This window comes from Mytilus californianus, unplaced genomic scaffold (genome assembly GCF_021869535.1).
Source record: "Mytilus californianus isolate M0D057914Y unplaced genomic scaffold, xbMytCali1.0.p SCAF_13, whole genome shotgun sequence".
NCBI lineage: Eukaryota > Metazoa > Mollusca > Bivalvia > Mytilida > Mytilidae > Mytilus > Mytilus californianus.
The window spans coordinates 13,707,919-13,721,427 of NW_026262615.1; the positions used below are offsets into that span (position 1 = coordinate 13,707,919).

Genomic DNA, 13,509 nt, shown 5'->3' on the forward strand with positions numbered 1-13,509 from the left:
AAAAGAACGGAGCAAACTGAATAAATGGCATGATTAAACTATTTACAATGACATATTTAGATAGGTTTGAATGAATCTAAATGATAATTGTATTTATATATCTTATATGGAAACAAAAAATGGCTAATATAACACATTTTAGCATCGTTTGTTTACGTTTCCTTGTTGTGATGATTTTCGGTTTCACAAGCGTGTATTTTCCCGTAAAATACTTATATTCTTACGTCATCGTTCTATGACGTCGGGTAGCTCATTCATAAAAAAGCATATGACGCGGGAGTACGATCGGAACAGCCCAAACAATATATTCATATTTTACCACGGGTGTGTACTCAAAGCGTTTGAAGAACGTCATGTTAGAATCAGTCATTTACCACAGTCGCTTGAATTATATTATATTAGTGATAAAATGGTAGAACTTGGTTACAGTATCCAGTATCTTAGATCCTTGCTTGTACTTGGAAGCTCTAGAGTCAACAAACCAAAATATATGGTGGGAATTTAATAAGTCCTGAAGCACTGACGGTTATGCCTTGCTTTTGTAAGCGTACTTTCATTCCGCCGTGTATTTATTCCGGGTAACTGTTTTTCACTAGAGAATATTGGATGTAAATAGTGTGAAAGCGTCGATCTTGATATCGTTGTTTAGTTTATATTAAACCGGTTTATTGTTTACATAAATAAATGGGTTAAAATTAAAACGATTTTCAAGGAACCAGTTTAATTAATCTGAGTCAATCTAGTAAATAATATTGATGATGATGAGGAGGATGTTTTTATAACTCAAAATACTGTATCAATGATCAGGCCATTGAACTTGATATAAACCAAATTTAAAGAGCAGATTTGTTCTTACATAAAGTTTCAATTATCGAAGCATCCTTTGATATTGACATAGAAGATATGATTTTATATCCAAGTCGACCGAAAAGGAAATACACAGAAAAACTTCGGCAATCCAATAAATATAAATATTATAATTAGTGACAATTTAAAAGCTATGATTTTATAGATTTGCATAGAAAAATTATTTAAATCTTATTCGTTGATAAGCATTATTGTGTTATCGTGTGTTCAAATGAGTACTAATCGCTTCAGCAATTAATGTATGGATCTAAAGCACTAGTGTAATTAAACCCGGTATAAAATAACTAGTGCAATCATTCCGGTACAAAATCACTAGTGTAATCATTCCTTGTTTAAAAACACCAGTGTGAACATTCCTTAGATGAAAACTCTCCACTTTTTACATAAATCAACTATGCAAGTTTCAAATACACTAAAAACTATAAAGCCACATTTTATATATATTTCCCCTTCAAAAAAACCTTTTAAGAACCTTATAATGACTGGTGGATGTTTTACACTGGACCCGGATAGAAAAACCTAGTGAATTTTCGTTGGTGGATAAAAATCACTGGGGATTTTCTTCCTCCGGATAAACTACACTGGCGGAATCAAACCACTGTTACACTTTCAATTTCGGAATGATGTCGATCACTGAATGGTTCACGGCGACAGATTAGACAAACCCACTATTTCACTGTTTGATTTATTGTTAAACCATTACAAAATTCGTTTAAATTGATGGATTTTAGTAATTATAGTTTTTGTATAAAAGGCATATTATGTACTTATGTTCAGAAACTTATTTTAAATTTAACTGTTTTGAAACGCTACCTAATAACAGAGACATATAAAATTGTATTGTATGTCTCTGTTAATCTGAAATATTGTTCATGCACGATATTAAACAGTTGAAATGCACCTGTATTAGGATTTTTTTCATAGAGTTTGCTCTCTGAGAGCTGGGACTATTACACTAACAAATTCAGACCAGTTTAAAGATTGAAAATTCAAAAACAGCTAGACCTGTTAACTTTATCAGTGAGAGAAAAACATAACTGAGCAGGGGCGATCCAGCCATTTATAAAAGGGGGGTTCCTAACCCAGGATAAAGGGGGGGTTCCAACTATATGTCCCCATTCAAATGCATTGATCGTTAAAAAAATAGGGGGGTTCCAACCCCCGGAAACCCCCCCCCCCCCCCCCCCCCCCCGATCCGCCACTGACTGCACTGACTGAGACTGAGGTGTTGACACTTGAACTATATGAACTAAACACCTTCAAAAGGTCGTTTCTGAGGAATTAAATCTATATCTAATTTAATACGTGTATACACTCTTTCAAAATCATAGATTATTATATTATACATGATAGTCAAATTGGATTCACAAGGAAAGCCAGAACTGCAGATCATATGTTTATTTTAAACTGTCTTATTAACAAATACTGTAATTCAAAAGAAGGTAGACTGTTTGCCTGTTTTGTTGATTTTCAGAAGGCTTTTGATACTGTTATACATACAGGGATCAAGATTAAACTACTAGATATTGGGGCTGGGTCTTATTTTTATAACATTATTAAAGGTATGTATGAAATTAGCAAATCATGTGTCAAAATTCAAAATCAAGTAAGTGATTTTTTCCCATTAGATATTGGAGTCAAACAAGGTGACAACCTCAGTCCGAATTTATTCAAGATATTCATAAATGATTTGCCCAGATATTTGTCAGATACTAGAGACCCAGTTAATGTCAATGACAAAGATCTACATTGTTTAATGTATGCTGATGATATTGTTTTATTATCTACATCAGCTGAAGGACTACGAGAAAAGCTGGGAATGCTTGATAAATTTTGCAAAGATTGGTGTCTCAATGTGAATACTAATAAGACAAAGGTGCTGATTTTCAACAAGGCAGGCAGACATGTAAAACAGATATTCACATTTCAGAATATAAATCTGGAATGTGTTTCAAAATACAAATACCTAGGTTTATATTTAAGCTCATCTGGTTCATTCAGTTATGCTCAAAATGAACTATACAAAAAATCCCTGAAAGCTCATTTCAAATTAAGGAAAGATCTTTTATCACTTAATCCTGATGTAAAAACAAGTATTCATGTTTTTGACCACAATGTAAAACCTATTTTATTATATGGTAGCGAAATATGGGGGATGTTTAATTCTCTTTCCTCTAAATGTAAGAAGGAAGATATATCTTTTGAAAAATTATATTCAGGTTTACCCTGTGAGAAACTTCATATAAAATTTTGTAAATTTATACTTGGGGTACACAAGAAAACAACAAATGCTGCAGTGTTATCTGAACTTGGAAGATTTCCAATATATTTTAATATTATAAAAGGAATGTTATTGTACTGGTATAGATTAGAGAATTTAGGTAATAATTTTCCTCTATTAAAAGAGGCATATACACAATCAAAGACACTACATCACATGAATATAACATCATGGTATGGTTCAATAAATGTTGTTTTTAAAATACTTGGTATTGACTATACAAATGCCATAAATGCTCCATTTTGTGAATCCTTATACAAATTTAAGAAATATATACAAACCAAGCTATCAATATTGTTTATCAGCTGTTGGAAAAAACAAATAGATAAATTTTCAGACAGTAAACTGAAAACCTACCTTTTATATAAAACAAATTTTGGTTTTGAAAAATATCTAACATTGATCAAGAATTTTGAACTTAGAAGAAGTTTTACTAAATTACGTGTATCTTCTCATAGATTACAAATAGAATTAGGTAGATATCAGGGTATTCCCCGAATTAACAGAATATGTAATAAATGTTCTTCCAATACTGTCGAAGATGAGGCTCATTTTCTATTTGATTGTAACAAATTTGAGGATGATAGAAATTGTATGTTAGCTAGTATTGCACAATATAATTCTTATTTTAATCATATGAACAGTCAAAGCAAAATTATCTGGTTATTTAGTGTAGAAAATGTTGAGTTACTTAAAATAATATGTAATTTTATATACAAACATCTTCCTTAGTGAAGATTAGTTAAAGGAAATCTATGTGTGTATATACATTTGATTGGACATAGAAAATTATATTCATCTGAATATCACAAACATACTAGCCGATTAAAAAAAAAAATAATTGTTAAGATATATTATTTATTCAAATGTTCTCTTATATCCTTGAGGCATCGTCCCCTGGTATCAACTGCATTCAAGTTACCTATGATGCTTCCTTGTTTGCTTTTGATACAGGTAGGAAAGAGACATTTACACACATTTTACATGCCTATGGCCCATAAGGTATCGCCCCCTGGTGTCAGCTGCCTTTAGGAAACCATAATGCTTTCCTATTTGCTGCTGACACAGGATGGGTCATGGACATGTTTAATTTCTACTTTCTTTTTGGCTAATTATTATATATTTAATTGATCCAACTTTTTGTGTACTATACATATGTGGATATCTATTTTTCTTTTTTTTTCTTTTTGGGCTGCTTGTTTGTTATCTATATCAACCACACTTGCAATAAAATGCATTAGTATTAAAAAAAACAACATACTATAGATTCTTTATCTACGTATTCTTTAAGAACTTAAATAGTTCTCGTTTAACTTTTTTTTTTTTTTTATCTCATTGTTTGTATTGTATTATGAAAAAATTATTGATGTTGTAATGTTTATGCCCTTTGGGGCCCATAATTGGAAATAAAAAAATATCTTATCTTATCTTATCTTATCTTATTAAGCGTCTTGTGATACATTAGATCTTCTTGTGTTTCAAAATGGCTTTTGGAGATAAAAAAAAAAGGGGGGGGGGCTTCATACAGGAACTGATTTTCAGGCTTTCTCAATTCTTTGTACGCTTTGGCAATGTACCTTTTTTTATTATTTTTGTGAGCCTTAGGTGACTCGCTTTTGGAATGTGAGATATAGGGCGTAAAAAGTGGGGATGTGGGGTATAGGGGTAAACAAAATGGGGCCATGATGAGGGATATATAGGGTAAAAATTAGTATCTGGAAAGGAGGAAAGTGTGAAAGAAAAATTACAAAAAAATAAGATGTGTTATGATTGTCAATGCGACCCACCAAAGGACAAGGATATAAATAACTATAAGGATCACCACACGGCCTTCAACGATGAGCAAAACTTATACCGCTAATATTATAAGCTGTACAAATCCTCGGATACATTAATGTGAAAAGATGCAACAGAGAAAACAAACATCCTGAGTCAGGCCAATCAATAACATTCAAAAGAAAAAAAAAATATTATAACAGACGGCAACCAACAAAAACCCGACTGGACGTTAGGCTCCTGGCTTTGGACAACAACATACGGCGTAATGTTTCGAGCGCTCAACCCTTAAAATTATATAAGAAAATAAAATTAACCGCAAAACACGTTTAAATAAAGCACACTTTCTAAACTCCGGGATATACATATGAAATTGTGATTATTAATATTTATTATTAGACTTATAGAGAATATTATATAATAACTACTAAACACCGGGATATACATATGAAATTGTGATTATTAATATTTATTATTAGTCTTATAGAGAATATTATATAATAACTCCTTTTTTGATCTAAAGCTTTAACTTTTAAGCTTGTAGTTACGTCATACTTCCTGCCGGGACTGTTTTAAACTATAAAATTTCAATAGTTTTATGAACTGTTTAGTTTTACTTTTGTCATATATATATCTTGCAATAATTTCTTTCTTCTATTTCAACAGAATTGCCATGTTAAATGCAAGCGTTTAACAAATACAGTTAAACATATTTTTAGAAAGGGAACGACCACTTAACTCTTAGAGGATCTGAATGATGGGTAGTCATTTCTCTATACTTTATTTTTAGTTGATTTTTCTCTAATCTTTATATTGTTTGCCCATTATTCTCTATTCTTTATTGTTTTTGCCATTGTTCTCCCTTTTTTTCTCCTATGTTTTTGGAAAATTGCTCTTTATTAATGGCCCGGTTTTTTCTCTACTCTGTAAACCCCATCCAGGCCCTGATGTACTAGTATAATCTTCTCGAGTTTGATATTGGAATTCACGCAAATTTTCTGTAGATATGGTGCAAACCAACGTTAAACTTTATAAAAATTAACGCTGAAACTGAGAACAATCTTTATAAGTTTTCCGTTGCTATAGCAACAGAGTGAGTAAGAACGACAATAAGAAATGGTACTTAAACAAATGTAAGAAGCTTTCAAAAGGGGTCAAAATAACAAAATCGTAAGTCCAAGAAACACTCACAACACCATGACCAAAAGCAAAATGACGAAAATACAAACAAAAATAACAATTCTTTTTTATTATTTTTGTGAGCCTAAGTTAGGTGGCTCGCTTTTGGAATGTGAGATATAGGGCGTAAAAAAGTGGGGATGTGGGGTATAGGGGTAAACAAAATGGGGATGATGAGGGATATATAGGGTAAAAATTAGGATCTGGAAAGGGGGAAAGTGTGAAGGAAAAATTACAAAAAATAAGATGTGTTATGATTGTCAATGCGACCCACCAAAGGACAAGGATATAAATAACTATAAGGATCACCACACGGCCTTCAACGATGAGCAAAACTTATACCGCTAATATTATAAACTGCCGGTACAAATCCTCGGATACATTAATGTAAAAAGATGCAACAGAGAAAACAAACATCATGAGTCAAGCCAATAACATTCAAAAGAAAAAAAATATTATAACAGACGGCAACCAACAAAAACCACTGGACGTTAGGATCCTGGCTTTGGACAACAACATACGGCGTAATGTATCGAGAGCTCAACCCTTAAAATTATATACGAAAATAAAATTAACCGCAAAACACGTTTAAATAAAGCACACTTTCTAAACTCCGGGATATACATATGAAATTGTGATTATTAATATTTATTATTAGACTTATAGAGAATATTATATAATAACTACTTTTGATCTAAAACTTTAACTTTTAAGTTTGTAGTTACGTCATACTTCCTGCCGGGACTGTTAAACTATAAAATTTCAATTAGTTTTATGAACTAGGGTTTAGTTTTACTTTTGTCATATATATATCTTGCAATAATTTCTTTCATCTATTTCAACAGAATTGCCATGTTAAATGCAAGCTTTTAACAAATACAGTTAAAAATATTTCTTAGAAAGGGAACGACTATTTAACTCTTAGAGGATCTGAATGATGGGTAGTCATTTCTCTATACTTTATGTTTAGTTAATTTTTCTCTAATCTTTATATTGTTTGCCCATTATCCTCTATTCTTAATTGTTTTTGCCATTTTTCTCCCTTTTTTTCTCCTATGTTTTTGGAAAATTGCTCTTTAGTAATGGCTCGGTTTTTCTCTACTCTGTAAACCCCATTCAGACCCTGATGTACTAGTATAATCTTCTCGAGTTTGATATTGGAATTCACGCAAATTTTCTGTAGATATGGTGCAAACTCACGTTAAACTTTGAAACTGAGAACAATCTTTGTAAGTTTTCCGTTGCTATGGCAACAGAGTAAGAACGACAATAAGAAATGGTACTTAAAAAAATGTAAGAAGCTTTCAAAAGGGGTCAAAAAACAAAATCGTAAGTCCAAGAAACACACACAACACCATGACCAAAAGCAAAGTGACGAAAATACAAACAAAAATAACAAAAATTAAAAAATCGAGCGACAAAAACCGATCGAGTGAGCCGTTCCTATCCAACTACTTGTCCTTAAAGGTACAGTCGCACGAACCACACCCACATCTTGGTTCCTGCCGAACTAGTGACACCCGTCGACTTGCACTTTAAAAGTAAAAACTCGACGAATTCTGTTGTTGTAAATAAAGAAAGGGGGGGGGGATAAAACATGTAATAGATATATATATATTATATATATATATATTGAAATTTTCAATTTACAAAATAGGAAATATAACAAATGTTTTGCTGTCTGCTAGCATCTAATAAGCGTCACATACTCTTAAAATGACACAGATTCAGATAAGAGGTACACCTCAATATTGTCAAAACCGATTATTCATTGAACCTTAGATCACTTTAGAGTAAATGTTTTTGCTGAATTTCGAAAAGGTTAATTGAGGGAATTAATTTTAAATTCTGGTAAGTAAATATTTATTTTTAATCTGATTTTTTTCCTTGTATGGTTTTAAAAACTGAATTGTGTTTTTCTTGCCTAACGGCTATTGATTGTCAGTTTTATAGTCATTTAAAAACATTAATGTTTCTGAAAAGTAAAGTGGCATTAATTTATCTGTTTTTACAATAATATTACTTTTAACTCTATACCCCTCCTTAATAGGTTTATAATCCGCTAATATTGCAATCTTTTATTTGTATCTAACGGTTGTTAAAGAACTGAAATCAAAAGCACGCCCAGTGGGCTCAGCATACACCTTCTATAGTAGATAAACTCATCATTGATACCTGGATTCAAATTTAGTACGTCAGACGCGCGTTTCGTCTACAAAAGACTGTCACTCACCAGTGACGCTCTAATAAAAAAAATGCCATACTATGTTATAAGTTGAAAAGCGTTGAGGAATCAAAATTCACAGCTAAGGTAATATATTAATGAGGTACAAAATACTTAGTATTTCGAAAGATTCAAAGTTTTGTAAACGGTTAATATATAATTTTGACCATATCAATGATTATTCATGTCAACACAGAAGTGCTGACTACTGGACTGGTGACAAATTTAAAGTATAGGAAATCAGAAGTAGGGGTCTTACAGATCTGAAAAGTGCTAACAACTTACATCTCCTTATTGCCAAGCTGCTACTAAATATGAAAACATTCTGTTCAGTTCAATTTGTGACGAAAAGATTTAAAAGTCGATTTAACATATAATTGAAAAATTCAATGTATCGGCAAGCATGAAGGAAGTTTTTGATGGACCAGAAAAGTGGTAGCACGTTACAAATCATTACTGTTGCTTTCAACCGAATGACCATATACGATATACCTCTGTTCAGTATTATCGCACCGCGGGTAAATTATCACGTTGTGATTGGTTTAACGACGTCACGTGGTGACCCCCTATGGATCCGTAGGGGGGTTAGTAATTTTCATAGGGGTTCATGATGTCACGTCTACTGTTAATGGTGACTGACGTCATCTATTAATGTTGTTGTGTTTCATTGTTTCTTTTTCTACAAAACGCAGCAGAAAAAGTCCCGCGTGCGATAAATTCGTTATACGGTTCACTACTGACCCCCTACGGACCATAGAGGGATAGTAAAATCCATAGGAGATTCGGCCTTCGGCCTCACCCCTATGGATTTAACTAACCCTCTATGGATCCGTAGGGGGTCAGTAGCAAACCATATAACTTATAATATCTGAAATAAGTGCAACGGAAATATGTGTTGGGCGAACGGAGTGGGGTATAATTAAACATATCCATATTACCCCGTTTTACACATTTTCCGGTAAGCCTCACATGAAATAAGTTGGAGTTTCTCTACACCCTTTTCAATAACATTTCAGCTCTTGTTGGACATTTAAAAAAGTGATGTTCAGCATTATGATATCCTAGCATTTAATTTTCAAAATAAAATTCTTAACAACACTCTTGGAACGCGTCGCGACATATAGCAGTTTGGAAATGACGGCATTCGTCACAACTCGGCCGATTCCGGATAGAAGGAGAGTAGCGGATTCACCCGAGGATTGCCGATTGGCATTGACGGTAAACAATCACCAATCGATCAATCCAACCCAACTTATTTTTTTTATAATACAAAGATTTTACTGGAGAAAGCACATGGCAAATTTTAAATATTCATTGACCATAGAATGTATCTTTTGAAAGTAAATAATTTCAAAACCCATCATAGCGAAAATACTATACAGTGGCAAAATTGGTGAACGAGAACAAAAGAAAATTCACTCTTCTTATAAAAAAAAGTCGAGAAAATCAATAATAAAACAATGCCGGTGATACTGATCAAAAGTTATTTCCAAATCACAATCGTACATTTTAAAGAAATTATTTGTTAAACTGTGATTTTAGAAATATACATGCAAATACACGGTTTTTTATGTCACAAGTCATTTTTTATCGAGATTTTCCATAAAAAAATTAACTGTTTTATGTATACATAATTATTCAGAAGCTTGTAAAACTGAAATATTAAAAAATGTTAATCATTCCTGCATATTGATAAAAAAATGGACAAAAATAATGTACATACAAAATCTAAAGATCTTTCGGGTTACCAATTTTCGAAGTACATGTTCCACTTAGTCCTTATCATTGTGCAATTTCCAAAAATATACTTTTTCACATCTAAGTTTTCGAGTACACCGGTCTTCTCTTGTCACGCCAGGTTATTGAATTTTACTACATTTGCATACAATTTTAGGAAAAGGTTGTCTCGATTTCTGTACATGTATTTGCAGTCTACTCGATCTATTCAAATTCAATGTTTACATCAAGATAAGGTCCACTTGTAATTGCTTAGTAACTTAATCAAAAGTGTTAATCTTTGCTGCATATCAATTGATTCATTTGATTTTTTTCTCTGAACTTTTCTAATCTAGCTGCATACATATAAGGATAAAAATATTAAGATCAATTTTTCAGTGTTTACAGAGGAGGTAATATTTTGTCAATAGATTTCCTACAGATTTCCTACAGGGTAAATTGGGTTGAAACGGAAGTCTTATCCTGAAGCCAACATAAATGCTAGATACGTTATTATAAAACTACATATATAACTGTTGAAGTTTTCATAGAAACAATGTAATTCGTTGTCAAATAACACATCATATTATCGACTGGTTATTTTGACTATCATGTACAACAGATTTGTTTCTGCTTTTCTGATTGCCATTGCAATACAATGGAATTTGTTATAGTGTATAGTGGATTTTGATCTGTATATTCTATTGCATCTGTCGTACTAATAGCTGGTATACATAGGGTGTGAATAATACGTTAGCTATAATAGCAACTTTCAGACCATAAGCGTTTATTGTGTAACTGGAGAGCATGATTCTATTGCAAAATCGCCTGTCTCCTACGGGACTCGAGCCCGGGACCTTTGTGTTACAAGGCAACGCGTTAACCGACTGCACTAAAGAAGAACTCAGTCGGTTAGAGCGCTGCCTTGTAACACAGAGGTCCCGGGTTCGAGTCCCGGCGGAGATGCACTGATTTTGTATGTAGAATCAATCTCTCCGGTTACGTTTGGCGCCCAACTAAAAAACCCACGGTGGTTGTAGAGGAATTCTAGCTAGGGTATGTGTGTGAGAGTAATAATGGTATGATAACTCTGAGGTTGGGGAAGTGTGACGGGATTGCTTACCTTCATTAGTAGATACTTCGTCAGCCGTAAGCGGTTGAGCTAAGGAACAGGTCAGGAATAACCATTAATTGATGGATTATACCTAAATTGAGGTATAATGGAGGGGCCTGATGGGTTATTTTCGTTCTTCGTGATCGGCGCATTTTCGCTATCGTGATCCGTTTTTCTACAGATTTTTTTTTTTATATTTTCGTGATCCGTGATCATGGAAATTTATTTTCTGTGAATCGTGATTGATAAAAAAAATCAACTCGTGAATCGTGATGAGACACCCCCCCCCCATCAGGCCTCTCATAATGCAGTTTTTATCACACATTTTTTTAAAGAGATATTCGAGCATCTTTTTGCATTTACCATCTTAAGCTTTGATAAGTACTCATTAGTGACATGTGATTGCTTCTGACTTCCAGTGCTGCGTTTTGTGAAAATGTGAATTATAATACCTCAATTGAGGTACACAGGCAAAATTTGCTCACGTGAAGTTCACATGAATCTCACATGAAATTCACATGAAAATTTCCACGTGAAATTAACCTCAAACGAGCTTATACATGAAACTCACGTGAAAATTTTCATGTGAATTTCACGTGAATTGAGATTCACCTGAATCTCACGTGAAATTATTCACATGAATTTCACGTGAACTTTACCCCCAAAAAAATGGTATTTTTCATGGTTTTGATTAAATTTGAAAATTTAGATGTTATTTGAATTACGTTATTTTAAAGGTTCATGTGAATTTCATGTGAAAAAAAATTAATGTGAAATTCACGCGACTTTCACATGAGATTCGTGTGAAACTCACATGAACTGATTTCATGTGAGTTTCACGTATAAGCTCATTTGAGGTGAAATTCACGTGAATTTCACGTGAGATTCACATGAATTTAAATTCACGTGAAATTGATGTGAGAGAAATTTCCCTGTGTATAATCCACCAATTGATGGATATTCACATAGCTTTCCTTAAGTCTGCATCAGTTCCTACTTTTAGATTTGTTAGTCGAAATGGACAGGAAGAGACTACAAAACAAAAACAAGATTTAATAGATGAAAACTCAGAATTTTTAAGAAGGAATAGAAGGGTCATATTAGTTTTTATGGATCTCTAACAAATTGCAGCATGAAGTGTCAAAACTAATTACATGTCATCACTAAGTGGTCATCAAAGCTTTGTATGGTAAATGCAAAAAGATGCTCAAATATATCTTACATTTTTTTGGAGGGGATCAAACCGCATTATACCTCAATTGGCGTATCCCATTTTATGCCAAATGGTGGATTATACCTGAATTGAGGTATAATCCACCAATTAATGGTTATTCCTGACCCGAGGAAGTACTTCTTTAGCTCGGTCGCTTAGAGCGCTGCCTTGTAACACAGAGGTCCCGGGTTCGAGTCCCGGAGGAGACAAGCGAGCCGATGTTGTAATTAAAATCATGCTCTCCGGTTACAATTGGAATCATGGCATCCTTTTCAAGATGCACACTCTTTTTTTCAAATATGGTACTGTAACTTTAAGTAAAAATATTCTACTTACGTAAATACTGTCGTGGTATTTCCCTCGATGTAGTCGAACAAATCGTCCAAAATACCAACACACAAAACAAGGTAATTTTCATTTTGAAAATAATAAAGACACGAAAAGTATCTATTGGAGAAACCGCCAATGCCTTGTTCTTGGGTCCGTTATATTTGCGTACTATCTCAAGAACTCTATCTATCCTGTCTATCACTAGGTTTCTAGAAGTCCCGCTTTATATACCCCGGAACCATCCACCCGTGCCGTAGTAATTTCCCCGAAGCTCTCGTTACCAAATAATCCTGACGTAGTGGGCGACTTTAATACATAAACAAAGGTACATTTATCAAGGTATAGCATGTCCTCGATAACAATAATAACAAAAGAGCTTTTTAATTTTCATCTCTTAACAAGTAATTTCACTTACCAGGTATTATTACGGGGTAAAAATCTAATCAAAACATATTGTAAACTAAACAACGTCTTTACGTGTTGATTGCTTTTCAAAATTCAGCCGTAATGTATTCATGGGTATGTGTTAAATTTGAATTACATTGTCAAGTACAGAGTCATGCGTGTGAAAACGATATTGCAACATTAGCCAAAATTATACTTTCAAACTATTGTTTATTCATTATAGGTAAATGATATATACATGTGCATTTATTAATGTTATAAACTTTTTCACTTTTATTTACAATTTAGAATTTATTAACTCTTTTAAATACATAACATAAACGATTGAACAAGATTCATTACAATAAAGTTTGACGTCGGAAAATTAAAAAAATAAGTAAACTGTCATTGTTTTTTTTTAAATT

General features: G+C 33.0%; 1 protein-coding gene across 3 annotated transcripts in view; it reads right to left on the reverse strand.

The window, feature by feature from the left end:
• LOC127723210 (MAM and LDL-receptor class A domain-containing protein 1-like) overlaps positions 1-13,005 on the reverse strand; it is a 108,957-nt gene extending 95,952 nt beyond the window's left edge. For 2 of the 3 annotated variants that reach the window (XM_052229736.1, XM_052229734.1), the window contains exon 1: positions 12,707-13,004. In XM_052229736.1, the coding sequence (XP_052085696.1) occupies positions 12,707-12,788 (82 nt within the window). In that variant the 5' untranslated portion in view covers positions 12,789-13,004. Of the gene's footprint in view, positions 1-12,706 lie in introns of all 3 variants that reach the window. The other variant, XM_052229735.1, reaches the window with a different exon arrangement.
• Between the last annotated feature and the right edge of the window lie 504 nt (positions 13,006-13,509).